We start from the raw sequence: 25,634 nt of genomic DNA, 5'->3' as shown, positions 1-25,634 counted from the left end.
AAGGGTTAAAGTATTATCTTGAGGGCTGAGGAGGGGTTGTTGAGGTGGTTTGGACATTTAGAGAGAATGGAACAAAATAGATTGAAGAGTGTATAAATATATAGTGGAGGGAAGGCAGGGCAAGGGTCATCCTAGGAAAGGATGGAGGGAGTGAGTAAAAGTTTTGTGTGCAAAGGGCTTGGATGTTCGGCAGACATGTTTGAGCATATTAGATAGGAGTGGAGGCTGATGGTTTTTTGGACCTGACAAGCTGTTGGAGTGTGTGCAAGGTAACATTTTGTGAAGGGATTCAAGGAAACCAGTTAGCCAGACTTTGAGTCCTGGGGGTGGGAAGTACAGTGCCTGCACTCTAAAGAAGGGGTAGATATATTTGCTGTTTGGAGGGACATCTGAACTGTCATATTTACATACCTTTGACAAAATAGTGATAGTGGGAATGATGGTGAAAGTGTTTCTTCTTCATATTTACATACCTTTGACAAAACAGTGATAGTGGGAATGATGGTGAAAGTGTTTCTTCTTCGGGTCACCCTCTCTCCGCTGGAGACACCTAGTGTGTTAAAAACAAAGGTAATTAGAGGCTAAAAATAAATAACAAAAGGCACAATACATTGATTTTGTCAATGGTCCAAGTCGGACTGAAACGTCGTCGTAAGCTTCTCTCTTTTATGTGCGGGTTATTTGTGAATTAGAGGCTACATAGCCCAATGAAATGCTAAATGTGCTTCTTCCACAAGCTAATGTTAACCAGATGAAGCATTCTCCACTTAAATTTGTTTTCCATATTTTCAGTAACTGTTTTTTTAATATTTGCAAATTTATACCTACACAGTTTAACCCCTTCAGGGTCCAAGGCCCAAATCTGAAGTGGTGCCCCAGTGTCCAAGAATTTAAAAAAAAAAAATTTGTTATTTTTTCTTATGAAATGGTAGAGAATCTTTTTGTGAGGGTAATAAAACAAAAAGTACGAAATTTGATGGAAAATTGACGAAATTATGCTCTCGCGAATTATGATGTGTCAGCGATATTTACGAATCGGCGATTTTGCCGACTTTGACTCCCATTTTAGGCCAATTACATTATTCCAGTCAACCAAATTCTTAGCTATTTCACTAGTATTACTTCTATTCTATCGATTGAGCACAAGAAATCGCCAAGTCAACTGTTTCAACTACAAATTAAAGTGATCTGAAATTGTTAATTTGGTCAATTTAACACAAAGTTCAAAATATTCCAATTTCAAAATAGGGTCCAGAATAAAAAATGTAGGTATTCCTGGAACTAAACTAACATTTCCTCTGTTCATTAGTTATGTTTTGAGGCTTTACAAATAAATTCCATTTTGATTTTTTATTCACATAATGAGTTTTTATTCACACCAAAAAATAGAAGAGTTACTGTTATGCAATACTGTAATAATTGTATAAATATCATCACCATATTTGTGAATGCATATTAGACCCACCAGCTGGCGTGTATTAGACGTGTGAGGTCGTTTGTTTACTCTTGAATATCGGCAAAAATTTAACATTTCTGCTACTTTGAGCTCAGTTTCAAGCCATTTCCAGTGCTAAAACCAATCAAAATCATCTCTATTTCTGTAATATGTCTTCCATTCTATCAAATGAGACCAAGAAATTGCAAATAGAACTATAAAAAACATACGAAAAAATCATGATTTCAGTTTTTTTCTCTCATTATACACAGCGTGCTGCAGGATCTGTTTTATGTGGTGCACACATACCACATAGATGTATTCTGTCATATCTAGGCCCAAATGTACCACTCACAGTTTATCAGAGTGAGCTGAGCTCATGACGTAGACCTACGGTTTGGACCCTGAACGTAAAGCCGTAGATCTATGGGACGGGCCCTCAGAGGGTTAAATATACAGATTATAATCCACTTTCTGAACTGCATCAGCATTGATGTTTTGAAGGTGATTAGGATAGGCATTGTTTATTTATTAGATAGTAATCAATATCTTAATTTATTTTATAAAATTGGCATTTTGTTACTTAAGCAACCCAAAAAACAAAGTGTAATGTGCATTCAGGATAGCATACTTTCACTAAAAGTTTGAAGCCTATCAGAAGCAGCATTCTTTCATTATAATATTGATTCCATTGGTTCAAGCTTTTTAATTTTTATATTGAAAAATTTGTACCCACACTAACTAAATTTATTGGGTATTATCCTGTCCATAAGTTGCACCAGCCATTAAATATTGAAACATTGTAGAAGAGGAAGACTTGAAGATTTTTAACTTTATTTAATAGGAATAAATTTTCACACTGTTTCCTATGTAAAATTGGTAAAACGATGCCTACGCACTCCAAAAATGATCCCAATCATCTTCTAATTAGCATATACCTTTTTTTGAATATTTAAAGACGATTAGAATGGACTTTTTTAGTTATGGTATAGGAATGAAATACACCTACCATCCAACTTATGACCGAGTTCGGTTCCGAGAAACCAGTCATAAGTCGAAATGGACATAAGTCGAACTTTACTACTGAATATCAACATAACATTTTTGTAATGACTTTATTTTATTGTTTTATTTTGGTATTTCATGTTTTACTTTACTTTTTATGCTGTTAGTACTGTATTTTATATTGTAAGGTTTAGGATAAACACTGTGTACAACACAAACACTTGTTTATTTCCCAGAAATTTGGCATAAAAAACACAGTCGTAAGTTGAGTCATTGTATGTCGAGCAGGTCGTAAGTCAGATGGTAGGTGTATCTAGAATTGGCTGTATAACATTGATTGTAGAGCGCCTGCACATGTCAGTAAATGTATGGTCTCTTCCCACAGTACAGTAAATGAGTGATGAAAGTTTGAATCTGATCAGATAAAGAACTTTCAAGTTAAGGAAAGTTTGGAGTTAGAAAAAATAGTCAACCACTTAAAAGTTTCCCTAACAAATTGGCAAAAAATCTTATGTAATAATTTGCTAGAGGGTGATAAAATGTACATTATTTTTATTATTTTTTTATTATCACACTGGCCGATTCCCACCAAGGCAGGGTGGCCCGAAAAAGGCCACCCTGCCTTGGTGGGAATCGGCCAGTGTGATAATAAAAAATAATAAAAATAATGTACATTTTATCACCCTCTAGCAAATTATTACATAAGATTTTTTGCCAATTTGTTAGGGAAACTTTTAAATAAGATGTGCATTTCTAAAATGCACAAGAAACTTCAGTGAATGTTGTACATAGTGTAAGTCCTCCTCAGTCTGAATTTCAGTAATTTTTTTATCCACTGTATCCAAATACTGTACCAACCATAATCTTAAATTTAAAATTTTGAGCCTTCAGACCTTCCCCTGAACCTTCAAACCTTCCCCTGAACCTTCAGACCTTCCTCTGAACCTTCAAGCCTTCCTCTGAACCTTCAAGCCTTCCCCTGAACCTTCAAACCTTCCCCTGAACCTTCAAACCTTCCCCTGAACCTTCAAACCTTCCCCTGAACCTTCAAACCTTCCCCTGAACCTTCAAGCCTTCCCCTGAACCTTCAAACCTTCCCCTGAACCTTCAGACCTTCCCCTGAGCCTTCAAACCTTCCCCTGAGCCTTCAGACCTTCCCCTGAACCTTCAGACCTTCCCCTGAACCTTCAAACCTTCCCCTGAACCTTCAAACCTTCCCATGAACCTTCAAACCTTCCCCTGAACCTTCAAACCTTCCCCTGAACCTTCAGATCTTCCCCTGAACCTTCAGACCTTCCCCTGAACCTTCAGACCTTCCCCTGAACCTTCAGACCTTCCCCTGAACCTTCAGACCTTCTCCTGAACCTTCAGACCTTCTCCTGAACCTTCAAACCTTCCTCTGAACCTTCAAACCTTCCCCTGAACCTTCAAACCTTCTAACCTTCCCCTGAACCTTCTAACCTTCCCCTGAACCTTCAAACCTTTCCCTGAACCTTTGTGAGGATGTTACCTATAATACTAGAAAAATCAATGTTTTACTCATTTATAATTGAACTACTATCCCAAATTATTTTATTTGCATATAATGTACTCCCTTTTTGCATGAATACTTGAAGACTACTCTCCATTTTTTTTATTTGGCATAATAGTAGATAACAGATTATGTAGATTTTTCTGAGTTTACCTTTCTCTAACAGAACTTCTCTTGTATATTATATTTTAAATGGTTAAATTGCAAATTTGTGAGGAATTTCATAATTTGTTTTCCTCAACAGATTCGCAAGTTGCCGGCTTTACTTCCATCTCTTAATCTTGGAAGAATTGAATGTTCTCAGATGAAGAAGCAGTGTGATGAGCTTTACATTGCTAAAACACCGTCATTCATCTTGTTCAAACCTGGTGGAGGATATGAATTACATCATGTAAGTCCATTCGAACCAGTGCATTATTTTATTGTGCTTAAACTAGGCTGCTGGAGTGAAATTAGCTAATAATGGGACTAATTTCAGGATTGTAGTGCAACAGTAGTTAGTTGGTAGACAGCAACCATGCAGAGAGGTGCTGCTGTCCTGTCATGTGAGTGTGAAATGGAAACCTGTTTTTTGTTTACACTCTGGCTGGATTACTGCTTTTTTGTGCCCTGTGAAAATGCACAATGCCACTTCAGCTTTACTCAATATTTACTTTTCTGTGTGTTTCTTAACAACTTAGTCCTGCAATATTTCCTTTATAATTTTAGAGGCTTTGGGGAGTAGTGAGCATCAGAATTAATAACAGATATCAGTGGTCATTTCAGTCATATCCCAGGTGATGGAAGGTCCTAGGTTAGAATCATGGGCTGGGGAACAATAAAATCCTTGGCTCTGAGGATGTCATTAAGCTGTGGGCAGGTACACCACATCACTTTTGTCTCCTTGACAGCAAGGAAACTATACAAATATAATTTTAAGTTCTTTAATAATCCCTTTTAAGATAGACTTCCTATACTCTCATGAGGTTTTGTCTTTTATTTGTAGTGTGTAGACATCGTTATCATAATTATCGAATAATTTAGCATTAGTTGTTGAAGGATAAGTTCCTCATTTCTATACAACAGTTTGACATATGTTAAGATTTATGATTTTCGTTAAACTGGATGTTTACATTGTATGTAAATGTTCAAAGGCTAGACAGATACTGCAAGGAACTTGCAATCCCATTCATTGACAACTGGAACAACTTTTATGGCAAACATGATATGTATGCAAGGGATGGGGTTCATCTCTCTGGGGCAGGGGTGGTAGCACTTGCAGACTCGATTGAGAAGGCCATTGGTGAAATGCCTATGATTTTAAACTGATGGAAGATAGAGGTATGGGTGTGTGTGGGAAACAAGCAGGTTGCAACACTTGGGTTGGAAACAGTAAATGTATAAAAGGCATTCAGCATGAAGTTATAAATAAAGACAATAGAACAGGTCAGCAAACAAAGGGGGACAGCAGAGGGCAGCAAGGGACTAGCTCCCTTAAGGTTTACTATACTAATAGCAGGAGTGTTAGAAATAAGATAGATGAGCTAAGATTAATTGCAAGTGCAGGAAACATAGATATTATTGCTATAACAGAGACCTGGCTCAATCTGAAAGATAGAGAGATGCCCTCTGAATGTCACATACAAGGCTATAAATTATTCCACACTGACAGGGTCAACAGGAAAGGTGGTGGAGTAGCGATGTATGTCAGAGACAATTTAAATTGTTGTGTTAGACAAGATATTAAATTAGAAGCGTCAGCCACTGAATCTGTTTGGTTACAGCTTCTCGAGGGCCGAGAAAAACTAATTTTGGGTGTGATTTACAGGGCCCCAAATCTTGATAGGGAGTGCAGTAAACTTCTATGGGACGAAATTCGTAAGGCATCTACATACGAAAATGTTGTGCTAATGGGAGATTTCAACTATAGACAGATTGACTGGAGCAATTTGACAGGAAATTTAGAGTCGGGTGACTTTCTTGATACGATCCAGGATTGTTTTTTAAAACAGTTTGTGACAGAGCCAACTAGGGGAAATAACCTCCTTGACTTGGTTCTTGCCAGTAGGGAAACACTAATTAATAATCTTGAGGTTAATGATGAGCTTGGGGAGAGTGATCACAAATCACTCAGTTTTAACATATCATGGAATTCCCCTAATAATGGCAATCAAGTCTCCGTCCCTGACTTTCGCTTGGCTGATTTCATAGGACTGAAAAATTACTTAGGTGGGCTGAACTGGAATGACCTGACTAGGGGTCAGGTAGGTGGTGATGGTTGCCGATATGATGCTTTCCAGGGCATAGTTCTAGCTGCTCAGTCAAATTATGTTCCAAATAGGGAAATCAGATCAAACAAAAATGATCCTAAATGGATGAACAATAGATTAAAATATCTGATTGGTCAAAAGAGAGGCATATATAGGCAAATCAAAAGAGGAGAGGGGCAATTAAGAAATCGATATATTCAGTTAAAGAGAGAAATAAAAAAGGGAATTAGAAAAGCAAAAAGAGATTATGAGGTTAAAGTTGCAAGAGAATCGAAGACTAACCCAAAAGGATTCTTTCAGGTATACAGAAGTAAGATCAGGGACAAGATAGGCCCACTCAAAAGTTCCTCGGGTCAGCTCACTGACAGTGATAAGGAAATGTGTAGAATTTTTAACACATACTTCCTCTCAGTTTTTACACAGGAGGATACCAGCGATATTCCAGTAATGATAAATTATGTAGAACAGGACGATAATAAACTGTGCACTATTAGGGTCACAGGTGACATGGTCCTTAGGCAAATAGATAAATTAAAACCTAACAAATCCCCAGGCCCTGATGAACTGTATGCAAGGGTTCTAAAGGAATGTAAAGAGGAGCTTAGCACACCTTTGGCTAATCTTTTCAACATATCACTACAAACTGGCATGGTGCCAGATAAGTGGAAAATGGCAAATGTGATACCTATTTTCAAAACAGGTGACAGGTCCTTAGCTTCGAACTATAGACCAATAAGCCTAACCTCCATAGTGGGAAAATTTATGGAATCAATAATTGCCGAGGCAGTTCGTAGCCACCTTGAAAAGCATAAATTAATCAACGAATCTCAGCATGGTTTTACAAAGGGGCGTTCCTGCCTTACGAATTTATTAACTTTTTTCACTAAGGTATTTGAGGAGGTAGATCATGGTAATGAATATGATATTGTGTATATGGACTTCAGTAAGGCTTTTGACAGGGTCCCACATCAGAGACTATTGAGGAAAATTAAAGCACATGGAATAGGAGGAGAAATTTTTTCCTGGATAGAGGCATGGTTGACAAATAGGCAGCAGAGAGTTTGCATAAATGGGGAGAAATCAGAGTGGGGAAGCGTCACGAGCGGTGTTCCACAGGGGTCAGTGTTGGGCCCCCTGCTGTTCACAATCTACATAAACGACATAGATGAGGGCATAAAGAGCGACATCGGCAAGTTTGCCGATGACACCAAAATAGGCCGTCGAATTCATTCTGACGAGGACATTCGAGCACTCCAGGAAGATTTGAATAGACTGATGCAGTGGTCGGAGAAGTGGCAGATGCAGTTTAATATAGACAAATGCAAAGTTCTAAATGTTGGACAGGACAATAACCATGCCACATATAAACTAAATAATGTAGATCTTAATATTACGGATTGCGAAAAAGATTTAGGAGTTCTGGTTAGCAGTAATCTGAAACCAAGACAACAGTGCATAAGTGTTCGCAATAAAGCTAATAGAATCCTTGGCTTCATATCAAGAAGCATAAATAATAGGAGTCCTCAGGTTGTTCTTCAACTCTATACATCCTTGGTTAGGCCTCATTTAGATTATGCTGCACAGTTTTGGTCACCGTATTACAGAATGGATATAAATTCTCTGGAAAATGTACAAAGGAGGATGACAAAGATGATCCCATGTATCAGAAACCTTCCCTATGAGGATAGACTAAGGGCCCTGAAACTGCACTCTCTAGAAAGACGTAGAATTAGGGGGGATATGATTGAGGTTTATAAGTGGAAGACAGGAATAAATAAAGGGGATGTAAATAGTGTGCTGAAAATATCTAGCCTAGACAGGACTCGCAGCAATGGTTTTAAGTTGGAAAAATTCAGATTCAGGAGGGATATAGGAAAGTACTGGTTTGGTAATAGAGTTGTGGATGAGTGGAACAAACTCCCAAGTACCGTTATAGAGGCCAGAACGTTGTGTAGCTTTAAAAATAGGTTGGATAAATACATGAGTAGATGTGGGTGGGTGTGAGTTAGACCTGATAGCTTGTGCTAACAGGTCGGTTGCCGTGTTCCTCCCTTAAGTCAATGTGACCTGACCTGACTAGGTTGGGTGCATTGGCTTAAGCCGGTAGGGACTTGGACCTGCCTCGCATGGGCCAGTAGGCCTTCTGCAGTGTTCCTTCGTTCTTATGTTCTTATGTTCTTATGTCTCTACCACTGCCTCTATCACTGCCTCTACCACTGTCTCTACCACTGCCTCTATCACTGCCTCTACCACTGTCTCTACCACTGCCTCTATCACTGCCTCTACCACTGTCTCTACCACTGCCTCTACCACTGCCTCTATCACTGCCTCTACCACTGCCTCTACCACTGCCTCTATCTGCCTCTACCACTGCCTCTATCACTGCCTCTACCACTGCCTCTACCACTGCCTCTATCTGCCTCTACCACTGCCTCTATCACTGCCTCTACCACTGCCTCTATCTGCCTCTATCACTGCCTCTACCACTGCCTCTATCACTGCCTCTATCACTGCCTCTACCACTGCCTCTATCACTGCCTCAACCACTCCAGTCACACTCAATCTACAAGCACCAAACAATGAATTATTGTGAAATGTTTGGAAGAGCAGGGAGACTAATGCTCACTCCAGCATAAACAAAGTCACACTGACGATGTGTCAACCACTCCCTCGTATTTTTGTACAATTTCCTTCTTCAATTATATCGTATTATTATTATTATTATTATTATTATTATTGTTGTTATTATTGTTATTATTATTAGCAGTAGCGGAAATGTTTAATTCTTTGCTGTGTTCAAGAGTAAACACATGATGTCACCGTCCAATACCTGTTCAAATAGCCATTCCAATATGCAGTCATGAATGTGTTTACATTATTTATACTGTAGTTTAATAGCAAATAATGAACAAACAAAACACTCACCACACTGAGTGGTGGGAGGGCTGGCTGCCAGTTGTGGGGGTCGGAGGGAGGGTAGTAGGGACTCGCAGGTGGCTGGAAACTTGAATATGATTTGGCGGCTGGGAATTTGGTGGCTGGGAATTTGGCAGTTGGGAATTCGCGAATGTGTGAAGCCCGCGAAAGCTGAAAACGTGAATGTTGAGGGAGACCTGTATATTGGCAATGATGACAGCAATTTGTTACATTAACGTGCTAAATAAGCCATGGATTTTAGAGTCTTTTAAGTCATATGAATCAGTCTGTTTAGAAGATGGTTAGTAGTGTCTTTGACCCATAGCCAAAGAACCCAGATTCAGTCCTGGGCAAGTTGAGATGTATAGGCATATCTTCTTCCTTTGGCCTTGTTCTTCTAGCAGTAAATAAGTACCTGGGTGTTAGCATTTTGCATGTATACTTGCTGTAAACAGCGTGTAGAAGGCCTGTGAAAATCACTCGTAATCTGACTTTAGCTCTTAGTTTCCAGTATAAAACTCTAGGTAGTGTTTATTTTTAAGCTTAGTGAAAATTTAGGGCTGCAACTTGAAGTTTAATATGCACATCCAGCACATAATAAAGGTCTCCAAAGTAGTAGGGATCCTTTCAAAGAATATTACTGTGTACCTAAAACAGCACTACTTGTATTATACCACTCCCTAATCTATCCTTACCTCACCTATTGTATTTGTGCCTGAGGATTTACTACATCAGTTAACCTAAAACCAATAATAAATAAAAAACCTGCTGTGCAGACCATCACCCATTTCACACCCTTTCCCTGCTCATCCAAAATTTAATTTACTTAACCCTTTGAGGGTCCGTCCCGTAGTTCTACGGCTTTGAAGCAAGAGTCCAAGCCGTAGTTCTATGCCATGAGCTCAGCTCACTCAGATGAGCTGTGAGTGGTAAATTTGGGCCTAGATATGAGAGAATGCATCTATGTGGTAAGTGTGCACCATATAAAACAAATCCTGCAGCACGCAGTGCATAATGAGAAAAAAAAACTGTGACAGTGTTTTTGGATGAAAACATTGACTTTGTGGTATGTATTCATATGTTTTTTACGATTGTATTTGTGGTTTCTTGGTCTCATTTGATAGAACGGAAGATATATTACAGAAGTAGAGATGATTTTGATTGGTTTGAGGACTGAAAATAGTTTAAAATTGACCTTAAACTAGCAGAAATATTCAATTGTTGCCAATATTCTAGAGTAAACAAATCATGTAACTCATCCAATACGCGTCCAACTGGTCTGTCTAATATGCGTTCATGAATGCGCTGACATTATTTATACAATTCTTACAATAATGCACAACAATAAATCAATTTTTTTTTTTTGTAAATAAAAATTCTGTGTGAATAAAAATTCAAAGTGGAATTCATATGTAAAGCCTGGGAACATAACTCATGAACAGAGGAAATGTTATTTTAATGCCAGGAATGCCTGCATTGTTTATTCTGGACCATATTTTTAAATTTTGTGTAATTGCCTAAATTACCAATTTCTGATCACTTATTGGGTAGTTGAAATAGTTGATCGGGCGGTTTCTTGTGCTCAATTGATAAAATGGATGTCATACTGGAACACTGTAATTGGCCTAAAATAGGACTCAGGGTGAGCAAAATCGCCAGTGTGTAAATTTCGCTGATACAGCAAAATTTGCAAAAGCATAATTTCGTCAATTTTCCATCAAATTTTGTACTTTTGCTTTCATTACCTTCAGAATTTTTTTTTCTACCATTACATAAAATAATTTTTTTTTTTTTTTTAAATTCTTGGACCCTGTGGACACTTTTTATATCGAGGGTCTAGATCCCTCAAAGAGTTGAGAGCAAGGCAAGCACTGATAATAATAAACATGAATATAATGGAAAATCACCGTAGTAGCGAAGTGCTCTAAAGCGAAAACATCTTAAAGCGAGGCTCACTCATATTTTCATAACTCCATTATGGAATTATGGAATTTTCCCTTGTAATTTTGCACTTTTTTTTTTTTTAGCATTTAGCAATCAAAAAGTGGTTTGATTTTCTTTATTCCTGCAATGTTTATTATGTATACCTTCCATATAAAATTGTACTTTTTACTTTTAACTTGCAGGGTCGCTTACTAGCACACGACATAGCAGTGTTTGCGAGAGAAGGCGCTTCAGCTCCACGTTTCCAAATATTAACTCCTCAGAAATTTCCTAAAGTGCTTAGCGATGGCACAAATTGGTTTGTGGACTTCTATGCTCCATGGTGTCCACCATGTATGAAACTGCTGCCAGAGTTTCGGAAAGCAAGCAAGCTTGTACACACGCCTATTAATTTTGGTAAGGATGATGTGTTGATGAGTGCTGTCATATAAAGTATTGTTTTCAAAGATTGTAAGAATGAAATTAAAATGCATTATAAATTCTATCAATTTTTACCTCTTTTTTTTAAATAGGTTGCTGCATTCTATAAACAAGTTTGTTACTTTACATGTCCAGTGTTTTTTGAAGCAAATACTAGCGATAAATGTAGAGATGTAAATCACCTTCTTTCAACAAACCAGCCATATCCCACCAAAGCAGAGATGCCCAGATAGAAAAATGAAAGTTTCTCTTTCCAACTTTAGTAATGTATACAGGAGAAGGGGTTAGAGATGTAAATATTTTTGAGCAAGCTACACAAGATAAAATTATAATGGAAACATCAGCTCACTCAAATTGTATAATAAACTGTATTCTGCTTTATAGAAATAAAGTTTGTATTTGCATTTAACCCTGATTACCTCCACCTCTGCCCCTCATTCCTTCCCATTCCTCAAGTCCTGTAAGGCTCTTGTCTATTTACCAGTTCACTGTGAATTTATAACAATAATTCTTCTGCTTTCAACAAACGAACCTTATCCCACCGTGGCAGAGTGGCCCAAAAGAAAAAAAAAAACGAAAGTTTCTCCTTTTAAATTTAGGAATATATACAGAAGGGGTTATTAGCCCCTTGCTCCTGTCACCTTCTACAGCACACATGGCTTACAGAGGAAGAATTCTGTTCCACTTCCCCATGGAGATAAGAGGAAATAAACAAGAACAAGAACTAGTAAGAAAGTAAAAGAAAACTCAAAGGGGTGTGTATATATATGCTTGTACATGCATGTGTACTGTTACCTAAGGGTAAGCAGAAGTAGTAAGATGTACCTGAAATCTTGCATGTTTATGAAACAGAAAAAAGACACCAGCAATCCTACCATCATGTAAAACAATTGCAGGCTTCCGTTTTACACTCACCTAGCAAGACAGTACCTCCCTGGGTGGTTGCTGTCTACCAGCCTACTACCTAGGATAACAATAATTATGATACATAATTTCTGACTATTGTATATGTTTGCAGGGAGCATTGACTGCACACTGCATCATGAGCTGTGTTCCAGGTTCAACATTCACCAGTATCCCACCACTATACTCTACAACCAGAGTGTACCTCATGAGTACTTGGGCTATCACACTGCTGCACAAATTGTTGAATTTGTCAAAGACACTCTAAATCCTGCAGGTCAGTATATTGTAAAGAATAAAAAGTTACAAAACCGTGACTGCAACAATTAAAAAAAAAGTATACTTAGGAGAGGAAAGTTAGGATGACGTTTCTGTTTGTCATGGACCAGGTGGGATTTGACAAATGTCCAGATGGACCAGAACTTCATCCTAACATTCTTCTAGTAAGTGTAGGTCTTAATTGGACAGTATATTGTAATTTACCTGCTTGTGATGACTTGTAACCATCCCACCCCAATTGGGATGGGATAGTTAGTGTTTGTTGTAACCTTGGGTGTCACTGGCTGGGGTATCCTGCACCAGGGTGGCTGTCACTACAAACATTCATGTGTTTGCTATTCATGCACCCATATACTTCTCATTTATGTGTGCTCAAAAGTTCACACCTGCTGCTCCTGAGTTGTGGCAGGTGGATATAGGTGAAGGAGAAGTTCAGTACTAGGTTTAATGAACCACTCAGTAGAGCATGCAGCACTTAGTGGGTCATGCAGCACTCAGGTTATGCAGCATTCAGCAGGTCATGCAGCACTCAGTGTGTCATGTGGTGGATCATGTCGGGTATTGATGTAGAAAGTGCCTAGATATTTGGCAAAATTTTGAAAGGAACTGTATTGTACATGGTCATGTCAACACTCACACACTTCTATATCAATAAACATCAATAAGAATTAAGGTTAAATAGTTTTCTTTTCTCCTTTCACACCCAGCTGTCTCCAAGGAGGTAGGGGGACCCAGAGAGAGAGGCAACATATTCACCATCATTCATTCAATTCCTGTCTTGCCAGAAGTGTGCTGACATCACAGTTCACCTGACCCTCTGAATTATGATGTCACTCTTCTCCTTCAGAGTACAGGCACTGTACTTCTCACCCCAAGGACTGAAGTCTGGCTAATCAATTTTGAGGTGTTTCATTAATGTTACCTCGTTCACACTCTAACAACACATCAAGTTGTAAAGTTACAAACACCACTTGTCTCCAATCACTTCCGTCTAACATGCTTACACAAGGCTGCTGGATATTCAAGCTCTTAGCACTCAGAACCTCTTTTTATCCCCTCCAACCTTTCCTGGGATGACCCCTATCCTTCCTCCCTTCTACCCCAAATTTACAATTCCTCTTGGTCATATTATTGTGCTCCATCCTCAGTACATGTCCAAGCCACCTCAACAACCCTTCCTCAGGTGAATTGTGGGGCCCTCTTATTTCTCCCTAGTCTTTCGTTTGTTAGGTAGGGCACTGAAGAAACAAAATCAGGGAAGGAGATGCTCATTTGCTAGGTGTCTGACACCAGGATTAATGGATATGGAGTGAACACTGTGGTTCAAGATCAGCAGATCCTGATCATTAAGGCAAGACCCAGTGGACAATGCTGCCATTCAAACTCCTCCCCATCTTCCACCATTCTTCTTCTTCTTTCAACGTACCAGCCGTATCCCACTGAGGTGGGGTGGCCCAAAAGAAAAAACTGAAGTTTCTCCTTTTAAATTTAGTAATATATACAGGAGAAGGGGTTACTAGCCCCTTGCTCCCGGCATTTAAGTCGCCTCTTACGACACGCATGGCTTACAGAGGAAGAATTCTGTTCCACTTCCCCATGGAGATAAGAGGAAATAAACAAGAACAAGAATTAGAAAGAAAATAGAAGAAAACCCAGAGGGGTGTGTATATATATGCTTGTACATGTATGTGTAGTGTGACCTAAGTGTAAGTAGAAGTAGCAAGACTTACCTGTAATCTTGCATATTTATGAGACAGACAAAAGACACCAGCAATCCTACCATCATGTAAAACAATTACAGGCTTTCGTTTTACACTCACTTGGCAGGACGGTAGTACCTCCCTGGGCGGTTGCTGTCTACCAACCTACTACCTACATCTTCCACCATTCTTCTCCATATTTGACTGAAGAGGCCACTGGCTGGTGAAATGTTTCCTCAATAAAGATTCCCAAATGTTGCACAAGTATCTCATTTTTCAACTTGTTGGTTTTCTAAACCACTGACATCACATAACAATGTAACAGATTTAACTCAGGACTCGTTAGGCTCCATTCCAATAAGAAAAAGGTAGAGGAAAAAAAAATCGTTATTTGGTGCTTCGTTTAAAAACTTCTGAGGTCAAGCAGAAGACTGAGGTTTCCATATCTTCCTGCTGATGCTGATTTTGTGGACTCTGAAGCAGTCAAGGTCCTGCCTAAGGTAACTATGGTTGGTCTTTAGCTTTCTTGCTCAATTGAAGAAATTGTTTCCAATATTCTTATTAAGACTCCAGAAATCAGGGAACTCTGAAAATGGTTGTGACATGAGCACAGTGACTTTTTGTTGAGTTATTAATTATTTTAGGCAATTTTTTTTAGTAGATCCCCAGGCACAAGCACCATAGTTTTTTATTTTTTCCATATGACCAGACCTTTCACTTTGTTCTATCCCATCTTCCTTTGCATAGTCTGTACAGACTCGATCTTCTCTGGACCCACTATCCTCTCCTAGTCCCACATTTCTTCACCTTTCAATCTGCAGAAAGTAGCTTCTTGACACTCTAGGTTAATATATCAGTCTCCTTTGGGTCCCTCCTTGTGTGCATCACTCTACCTATTGACTAGGGAAGAGTTTGTGTCTTGAGTGTGGAGGGACATCAGTCACCAGTGGCTGGGTAGCCTGTTCATTCCTCTTTATTCCTAGGCATTGTTCTCCATCTGGTCCCTGTCCTTGGGTGTGGCAGGCACTCAGTGTAGTCCTTATGCACCTTTATATAGGCTACTGCAGACCTGGGGCTCACATCCATCATCTCCAGATGGTTGCCTCTCCCACTTGTAGCTGGTGTTTTAACCTGCTGGACATGGTAGAACATTTTCCTTTTTTGTTCCCAGTTCCATTCTACTCAACCCCTCATCGATGGAGCACAAGTCACCTGCCACTACCTCTTATCCTAGATGGGAATGATCATGATCTCCCTGTCCATTATGAGACTGTCTTTCACCTAAGGCTTCCTCAAGACTCTGGGACAAGTTGGCAAGTTTTAGTGGTGCCTCTCACTCCTTGTCTGCAATATCTCTGACCAAGGCCCTCTGGACTCCTGTTCCATTTCCTTTAAGAATTACCACACTTTTTACTGTCTTCTCATGACTTGGAACACCTTAATCTGGAAGTCGGGAAGTAGGACTTGATGCACCTTCGGATTCTTTCCAATTTTTTACATTGGTCTTGAGGACCACTTAAAACACACATTATGTAGATTTTCCCTAGGATGAACCAATAAAATTACTCTGCCTTATTTTCAACACTTTTGTATTTTTCTTGGTTTTTACTTTCCCAAATGCATTCAACTTTAGTCTGGCAAGTTCCTATATATTAATGCAATTTACTGAGGAAATGTGGCTTGTTTTTACCAGTGTTGGCAGTTGATGAAGGTAGTAACTGGTGCTGTCTACCATATGTAGGTACAGGGATTAGGACAGATCAGTTTTTTGCACACACTGTCATATCAACAAGCAGCAGCTGCCATGTGTACCATGGTAAGGATATGTGGCAGGTGATGGTAGTGGTATTAGGTGAGGCTGCTTGCCACATGTTTATACAGGGTGAGATCTTGGGGGAGTTACAAACCTTTCCTTGATTCATCTTCAAGTACACTTATTAACTCATATTTAGTCTTCACTTTGTGCTCCAGTAGTACTTATGCTTGAACTTATTGTTCCATTTCTTTTAATTGTTGTAGGATGGTAACTATTTTGTGGCATGTGTACTTGGTTACACTATATGACTGTGACAATAGGAATGGCAAGTACAACTTTTGACTTTTGATGAAGAAAAATGCCGTAATATTGTGTAATTTTTCTTAAGAGACTTTCAGTATAGTCATAGATTTAATTCCTACAGATTCTTAATTCTGTTCCTAAAGACTACTTTATAATCTTGCAGAAATTTCCATATTTAAGTTTTCATTGTTTATCACCTGATTTAGTTGTGTTGTTTTGTTACAGTTGTGAAGCTTGATGATGTCAAATTTGAGAAACTTATAAGTAACAAGCCAAGAGGTGAAACTTGGGTGGTGGATTACTTTGCTAACTGGTGCGGTCACTGCAGAGACATGGCTCCCGAGTACAGGAAGTTTGCCCGCATGATGGCGCACCTTCCTAATATTCATGTGGCAACTATTGACTGTGCAGAATTTGGCAGTATTTGTAGAACTCAAGGAATTTCCAGCTACCCTAGCATCATGCTTTACCCTGCCTCTAGCTTGGGGACTCGACAGGTGATGTAAGTAGTACACAAGTGATCTAAGTAGTTCACTAGTTTTATGCACAGGTGATGTAAGTACAGTGGTCCCTCGTTTTTCGTAATTAATCCGTTCCTGGAGCCGTTACTATAAACGAAATTTACGATTTGCGAATCAATTTTCCCCATACGAAATAATGTAAATACAGTTAATCCATTCCTGACACCCAGAAGTATTAAAACAAAAAATTTTTTTACATGAAATATACATATAGTACATAAACAATACAATGGGAAATAATGAATGAAACATTACAGCATAACACTTACCTTTACTGGAGAATCTTCTTAGTGTATGGGAGACTGGAAGAGGAGAGAGATTGGATTGTTTACAGTTTGGAAGGGAAATCCCCTTCCAGCAACACCTCAGGTACCAATTGCTTCTCTGGGGTTGCTTCTCTTCTCTGTTTCTTAATGCCACTAGGACCACCTTGAGAGTCACTCTAGTCCTGTCTCGCAAAGTAACTGTGGAGAGAGCTCTGTTTCTGGCGTCTCTTTAACACTTCCCGAAAATGGCCCAAGACTTTGTCACTGTACATATTTCTCACCTTCTTTACCACAGGCTTGGCACTAGGAGCTTTCTTTGGAGCCATGGTAGCTTATTTAGCAATTGCAAGCACTAAAATGAGTGGAATATTATGAAATATTTCGTAGGAGCACTTGAGGGGACCTTCACTCACTGGTAAACAATGCCAGACTGGCTGGGTAGGGAGGCCGCCCCTGCTCACACCGTGCGTACGCATCCCGGACGAACTACTATTCGCAAGTCAACCTATGAAAAGCGAGTCCATGTTTATACGAAAATACCCCTATGATTGGCGAAATTTACGATTGCCGAGAACTACGAAAAGCGAGGGACCACTGTAGTACAAGTAGTACACTAGTTTTATGCACAAACTGTTTGTTAGTTTTGATGTACAGGTTTTCCCCTCACTTTGAGGTTTCACATGGTATGCAGCCTCCTCAACAATGATCTTCCAAGTGTATCACAACAACTTATGCCTATTCTTTTTGCTGACGACATGACTTTTGTCATCTCCTATCCAATCTAGCCTCACTTAACACTATGTTATCGAAGAACTCTCAGAATAGCAACCTGGTTGACTGTCAGTAAACTTACACTTAATATAGATAAAGCCTTTTACATTATGTTTGGGAGTGGAGCAAGTGAGGTCCAACTAAACATTATGCTTAACAACATCCTTATTGCTAAACACAATGAGGGAAAATTCATGGGTCTGCACCTTGATAGCAACCTGAAATTCAATACCCATATCCAACACACAACAACACAAGTATCTAAAACAGTTGGCATCCGTTCAAAGATAATTACCTATGTGCCACAAACGGCACTACTTACACTATACTATTCACTGATCTACCCCTACGTCACCTATGCTATATGTACCTGGGGGTTCCACAACAACAAATCACCTAAAACAAATAATAACCCAACAAAAAGTGTGAATGATCTCACAATCCAATGCTAGACAAAACACACCCCCACTCTTCAAAGACCTAAACCAACTGACTATACAAAACATTCACTCATACTGTTGTGCAGCCTACATTTACAGAACAATCAATCCTATTATAAATCTCGGCCTGAAACGCTTGCTTGGCAGTTGCAATAGGACTCGATACTAGGCACAAAAACCTCTGTGACATTCCCCATGTCAGGCTAAATCTTTTCAAAAACTCACTGTACATAAAAGGGCCCAAAATCTGGAAAACTCTGCCAGAAATCTCCAGAACCACTGGCTCATCTAGCATTTTTAAAACTACAGTTAAAAAACACCTTATCTCCTTTATCTATCCCACCCCATCTTAAATACATATGTAAAAACTATGCATGCATTTGCTTAATATCATGAACATAGGTAAAACTTTATAATCAGTATAATCAATATATACTTACTCTTAATATCTGTATTCATCTCAAATGTTAATCACTATTGTGTCCACTTAAGGTTAATAATCAAAATTTTACATTTTCTCTAAAAGATTTATTAAAGAGATTTGGGTGTGGGGGAAATCCAACGAGCATGTTTTGAATGAAATCTTACGGCTGTTTTTTTACAGTTTGTGTCTTGCGTTACCAAGTCAAAAGAAATTGAACACCCAACCTGATGTATTTGGTTGCTCAACACAAAGTCTGGACTATGGGGTAAAGGGAAGGAAGAGAAGTAGAGAGATTATGTGTTCACAGGTTGGAGAGAGGGGGTAAAGGAGGTTTTGTGGGTAAGGGGCTTGGACTTCCAGCAAGCGTGCGTGAGCGTGTTAGATAGGAGTGAATGGAGACGAATGGTACTTGGGACCTGACGATCTGTTGGAGTGTGAGCAGGGTAATATTTAGTGAAGGGATTCAGGGAAACCGGTTATTTTCATATAGTCGGACTTGAGTCCTGGAAATGGGAAGTACAATGCCTGCACTTTAAAGGAGGGGTTTGGGATATTGGCAGTTTGGAGGGATATGTTGTGTATCTTTATATGTTTATGCTTCTAGACTGTTGTATTCTGAGCACCTCTGCAAAAACAGTGATAATGTGCGAGTGTGGTGAAAGTGTTGAATGATGATGAAAGTATTTTCTTTTTGGGGATTTTCTTTCTTTTTTGGGTCACCCTGCCTCGGTGGGAGACGGCCGACTTGTTGAAAAAAAAAAAAAAAAAAAAAAAAAGGTTCATTACATGTTCACTTCGGTCCAGACAGAGACAAGCTAGTTAGTGGTGGAGGGAGGGTCAGAGGGAGAAAAGTGATAAAATTTGGGATTTTAATTTTTTTTTATTTATTGAATTTGATACAGTGAGTGCATGACTGTTTTGTGCCTGTCTGGTATGGTTATAACTTTTGGTAAAAGTAGGTAAGGAAATATGGACTTTTTTTTTTTTTCCTTCTTTTTTTTTTTGTTTTGTGTATGGATTATGATTCAATTTTTTCTCAATTATTTTTCAACTGAACTCTTTCTTTTTTTTTGTATGGATTTGGAAAAGGCGTATGACGGGGTGGATAGGGGGGCAATGTGGCAGATGTTGCAGGTGTATGGTGTAGGAGGTAGGTTACTGAAAGCAGTGAAGAGTTTTTACGAGGATAGTGAGGCTCAAGTTAATGTAGGAAAGAGGGAGGTTATTTCGCAGTAAAAGTAGGCCTTAGACAAGGTTGTGATGTCACCGTGGTTATTTAATATATTTATAGATGGGGTTGTAAGAGAAGTAAATGCGAGGGTCTTGGCAAGAGGAGTGGAGTTAAAAGATAAAGAATCACACATAAAGTGGGAGTTGTCACAGTTGCTCTTTGCTAATGACACTGTGCTCTTGGGAGATTCTGAAGAGAAGTTGCAGAGGTTGGTAGATGAATTTGGTAGGGTGTGCAAAAGAAGAAAATTAAAAGTGAATACAGGAAAGAGTAAAGTTATGAGGATAACAAGAAGATTAGGTGATGAAAGATTGGATATCAGATTGGAGGGAGAGAGTATGGAGGAGGTGAATGTATTCAGATATTGGGAGTGGACGTGTCAGCGGATGGGTCTATGAAAGATGAGGTGAATCTTTGGAGGCAAAGAGGGGAATGTATGAGAGTATAGTTTTACCAACGCTCTTATATGGGTGTGAAGCATGGGTGATGAATGTTGCAGCGAGGAGAAGGCTGGAGGCAGTGGAGATGTCATGTCTGAGGGCAATATGTGGTGTGAATATAATGCAGAGAATTCGTAGTTTGGAAGTTAGGAGGAGGTGCGGGATTACCAAAACTGTTGTCCAGAGGGCTGGGGAAGGGTTGTTGAGGTGGTTCGGACATGTAGAGAGAATGAAGCGAAACAGAATGACTTCAAGAGTGTATCAGTCTGTAGTGGAAGGAAGGCGGGGTAGGGGTCGGCCTAGGAAAGGTTGGAGGGAGGGGGTAAAGGAGGTTTTGTGTGCGAGGGGCTTGGACTTCCAGCAGGCATGCGTGAGCGTGTTTGACAGGAGTGAATGGAGACAAATGGTTTTTAATACTTGATGTGCTGTTGGAGTGTGAGCAAAGTAACATTTATGAAGGGATTCAGGGAAACCGGCAGGCCAGACTTGAGTCCTGGAGATGGGAAGTACAGTGCCTGCACTCTGAAGGAGGGGTGTTAATGTTGCAGTTTAAAAACTGTAGTGTGAAGCACCCTTCTGGCAAGACAGTGATGGAGTGAATAATGGTGAAAGTTTTTCTTTTTCGGGCCACCCTGCCTTGGTGGGAATCGGCCAGTGTGTTAATAAAAAAAAAAGTTCATATTTTAGGAGCAAGAGGCTAGGAACTCCTTCTCCTGTATATATTACTAAATGTAAAATGAGAACTTTCATTTTTCCTTTTGGGCCACCCCACCTCGGTGGGATATGGCCGGTGTGTTGAAAGAAAGAAAGAAAGAAACTCATATTTTGTATGTAATAAGCTCTTATTTTTAGTAAACATTAGTCATGAACTGTGGAATCTGCGAAGTCTCAGAGCAAAATCTTATATTTTACATGCTACATTTGGTTTGCATTATGTGAATTCACCTGATGTGAATTTGCCTTATGTGCAAATGCCAAGAACACATGTATCACATAAAGCAGAGAACTCTGTACTTTACTTACATTAACAAAAATAATGTTCAACCATTCTTAAAAACAGAGTGACAATTAGTTGTTTTAAATAGAAGTAGTTGTGTTCTTATATAACTTATACCATGTAATCCTAAACTTTCCTCCCCTAGGAAGTTCAATGGATGGTCTCGAGATGCAGCAGCCTTCCGTCAGTGGACATACACCAGCCTTCCTTCAAAAGTGGTTGATTTAGATGAAAAATTGTATGAAAAAATTCTTCACAGCAAACAGCCCTGGTTGGTTGATTTTTATGCTCCATGGTGCAGTCACTGTCAAGTGTTTGCTCCAGACTTTGAAGATGTTGCTCGGGTAAGTGTTTTACTGGTTGTATTAATATTTCCTTGCTCATTTTGGAGGTGAATTGTCATTTAACTGCACTTTTGAAATTTGAGGCATTTGTGACTGTGGTCAGCCTGACTTACTAGCAGCGAACCCTCAGTTTAAATGACACAATAGCCAGGAGAGGATGTTTGTTTGTTTGTTTGTTAAGTCTGAATAAGGAGATTGTTTTTCCATAATCATAATGATAATGAATAATTCTGAATATAATGGACTTTTTAACCCCTTGAGGGTCCATCCCATAGTTCTACGGCTTTGAAGCCAGAGTTCGTGCCGTAGTACTATGTCATGAGCTCAGCTTACTCAGATAAGCTGTGAGTAGTAAATTTGGGCCTAGATATGAGAGAATGCATCTGTGTGGGAAGTGTGTACCATATAAAACAATTCCTGCAGCACGCAATGCATAATGAGAAAAAAAAAACAACTACGATTGTGTTTTTGGATTAAAACAGTGATTTTGCGGTGTATTGTCGTATGATTTTTAAGGTTGTATTCGCAGTTTCTTGGTCTCATTTGATAGAATGGAAGATGTATTACAGAAATAGAGATGATTTTGATTTATTTTAGTATCGAAAATAGCTTGAAATTGAGCTCAAAGTAGCGGACATGCTCGGTTTTTACTGATGTTCAAGTGTGAACAAATCACATCATACACAAATAACCCGCACATAGAAGAGAGGAGCTTACGACGACGTTTCGGTCCGACTCGGACCATTTACAAGTGACTTTGCAAATGGTCCAAGTTGGACCGAAACGTCGTCGTAAGCTCCTCTCTTCTGTGTGCGAGTTATTTGTGTATTGTTCCAGTCGTGGTATTGTGCCTTTTTTTGTTATTAAATCACATCATGCATCCACTGCACATCAACTGGTGGGTCTAATATATGTTCACAAATGCGCTGATATTATTTATACAATTATTACAATATTACATAACAGTAAATCTATTTTTTGGTGTGAATAAAAATTCTTAATGTGAATAAAAAATCAAAATGGAATTCATCTGTAAAGGAATGCTGTATTGTTTATTCTGGACCCTATATTGAAATTGGAATATTTTGAACCTTGTGTGAAATTGGCCAAATTACCAATTTCTGATTACTTTATTGGGTAATTGATATAGTTGATTGGGCAGTTTCTTGTGCTTGGTCGATAAAATAGAAATGATACTAGCGAAATAGCTTAGAATTTAGTCGACTGGAATAATGTAATTGGCCTAAAATAGGAATCACCAATGTGTAAATATCGCTGATGCAGCAAAATTTGCAATAGTGTAATTTCGTCAGTTTTTCATCATCAAATTTCGTGCTTTGTTTTATTACTTTCAGAAGAAGATTCTCTACCATTTTATAAGAAAAAATAACAGATTTATTTTTTGAAAATTCTTGGACCCCCTGGACAAGTTTCAGATTGGGGGTCTGGACCCTGAAAGGGTTAACACCGGTTGTTTTTCACTGCAGCAGGTTGACATCATCACCCCTTCCCTCACCAAAAAAGATGACACTTTCACCATCATTCATTAATTAGTCTTGCTGGAGGTGAGCTGACATTGTGGTTTATGTGACCCACTGCAATATTCCCACCCCTCCTTCAGAGTTCAAGCACTGTCTTTTCCTCCAACCTTTCCTGGGACAATCCCTACCTCTCTTTCCCTCCACCCCAAATTTATAAACCCTCTTGGACATACTGTTATGCTCTATCCTCTACAAATAAACACTTCAACAGCCCTCTGAATAATATGCTCAGTAACCCCCACACCTAATCTCCAAGCTCTGAATTCTCTGCATAATATTCGTATCACACATTGCCCTCAAACAAGACATCTCCACTGCCTCCAGCCTCCTCCTCCACTGCAATATTTAAAACCAATGCTTCACATACATACAACAGTGTTGGTCCTACTATACTCTGTTTCCATTCTTTCCACAGATGCCTCAATACATTGCCTACCTTTCTTCCTTTTTCACTACTGTGGTTTTCCTCATCTTTCATAGACCCATCCACCACCAAATCCACCCCCAAATATTTGAGCACATTTACTTCATAGAATTGACGAGGGGAAAAAGGTGAGTGGTGCACTGAGGAATCTGTGGAGACAAAGAACTTTGTCCATGGAAGCAAAGTGGGGAATGTATGAGAGTATACTTATACCAATGCTCTTATATGATTGCAAAGCATGGGTGGTGAATGTTGCAACATGGAGAAGGCTGGAGGCAGTGGAGAAGTCGTGTCTGAGGGCAATGTGTGGTGTGAATATAATGCAGAGAATTTGTAGTTTGGAAATTAGGAGGTGTGGGGTTACCAAAACTATTATCTGGAGGGCTCAGGAGGGGTTGTTGAGGTGGTTTGAACATGTAGAGTGGATGGAACAAAGTAGAATGACTTCAAGAATGTATAAATCTGTAGTGGAGGGAAGGCGGAGTAGAAGTCGGCCTAGGAAAGGTTTCAGGGAGGGGGTAAAGTTGGTTTTGTGTGTGAGGGGCTTGGATTTCCAGCAAGCATGTGTGAGTGTGTTAGATAGGAGCAAATGGAGACAAATGATTTTTAGGACTTGATGTGCTGTTGGAGTGTGAGCAGGGTAATATTTATGAAAGGGTTCTGGGAAACCGTCAGGCCGGATTTAAGTCCTGGAGATGGGAACTACAGTCAGTGCCTTCAGTCTGAAGGAGGGGTGTTAATGTTGCAGTTTTATAATTGTAGTGTAAACATGCCTCTCGAAAGACAGTGATGGAGTGAATAATGGTGAAAATTTTTCTTTTTCAGGCTACCCTACCATGGTGGGAAACTGCTGATGTGTTAATAAATAAAAAGTAATTTACTTCATTCTCTTCTCTTCAATCTGATATTCAATCTTTCATTGCTTTGATGTTTTGTTACACTCATTACTTTGCTCTTTCCTATACTCACTCTTAATTTCCTTTAGTTAGATACCCTCCCATATTCCTCCATCAGTCTTTGTATCTTCTCTCCTGAATCTCCCATAAGAACCCTTTCATCAGTAATGAGTAACTGTGGCAACTCCCACCTTGTATTAAATTTGTTAGAGGCTAGTAACCCCATCTCCTGTATACATTACTAAATTTAAAAAAGAGAAACTTTAGTTTTTCTCTTTAGGTCATCCTGTCTTTGTGAGATATGGCCAGTTTGTTGAGAAAAATATATGTATATTATTTATCCAGGTTCTATGATGATCATTTTGACTTTGTTCTGCAATTATAATTAATTTCTTTCACAGGGTCTGGAGGGTTCTGTGAATGCTGGGAAATTAAACTGTGAGAAATATCGCAGAGTATGCCAAGGTGCTAGTGTGCATGCTTATCCTACTGTCCGTCTCTACAGAGGCTCAACCAATGGTAATCGTCAGAGTACAGAAGGAATTAATTTTCAGAATCTCGATAAAAATGACATCATCAATAGGGTTCCTCAATGGATACCCAAATATGGAAATAAACATGACGAGTTGTGATGTTGGTTTGTATTAATAAATTTCTGTATCATTTCCAGTTTTCACTTTAGAAAATGACATCCATGTGTGAGTATTTGATTACATCTTCCTAGAAAATTTAAGATTATAGTTCATTAAATTTTTGTCTGTGATTATAAACCAAGACAATCTCTTTCCATTTTGTGTGAACATGTAAAAGTGTTAATCTAAAATACATGCAGTATACTCTTCAGCATTTTAAAAAAATTAAATATTAGGAGTGACATATTGCATTCACTGCTGACAAG

At 39.0% G+C, this 25,634-nt stretch overlaps 1 protein-coding gene across 1 annotated transcript in view; it reads left to right on the top strand.

The window, feature by feature from the left end:
* Positions 1–25,399, top strand: part of LOC128690632 (dnaJ homolog subfamily C member 10) — a 45,477-nt gene extending 20,078 nt beyond the window's left edge. The window contains exons 5-10 of the mRNA XM_053779360.2: positions 4,216–4,362; positions 11,263–11,476; positions 12,519–12,680; positions 16,667–16,943; positions 21,677–21,875; positions 25,138–25,399. Coding sequence (XP_053635335.2) covers positions 4,216–4,362; positions 11,263–11,476; positions 12,519–12,680; positions 16,667–16,943; positions 21,677–21,875; positions 25,138–25,368 — 1,230 coding nt within the window. The 3' untranslated portion in view covers positions 25,369–25,399. The remainder of the gene's footprint in view (positions 1–4,215; positions 4,363–11,262; positions 11,477–12,518; positions 12,681–16,666; positions 16,944–21,676; positions 21,876–25,137) is intronic.
* The last annotated feature ends 235 nt before the right edge of the window (positions 25,400–25,634 follow it).

Source organism: Cherax quadricarinatus, chromosome 29 (assembly GCF_038502225.1).
Source record: "Cherax quadricarinatus isolate ZL_2023a chromosome 29, ASM3850222v1, whole genome shotgun sequence".
Taxonomy (NCBI): Eukaryota; Metazoa; Arthropoda; class Malacostraca; order Decapoda; family Parastacidae; genus Cherax; species Cherax quadricarinatus.
The sequence above is the reverse complement of the archived record's forward strand: the minus strand, read 5'-3'. Positions and strand labels throughout refer to the sequence as shown.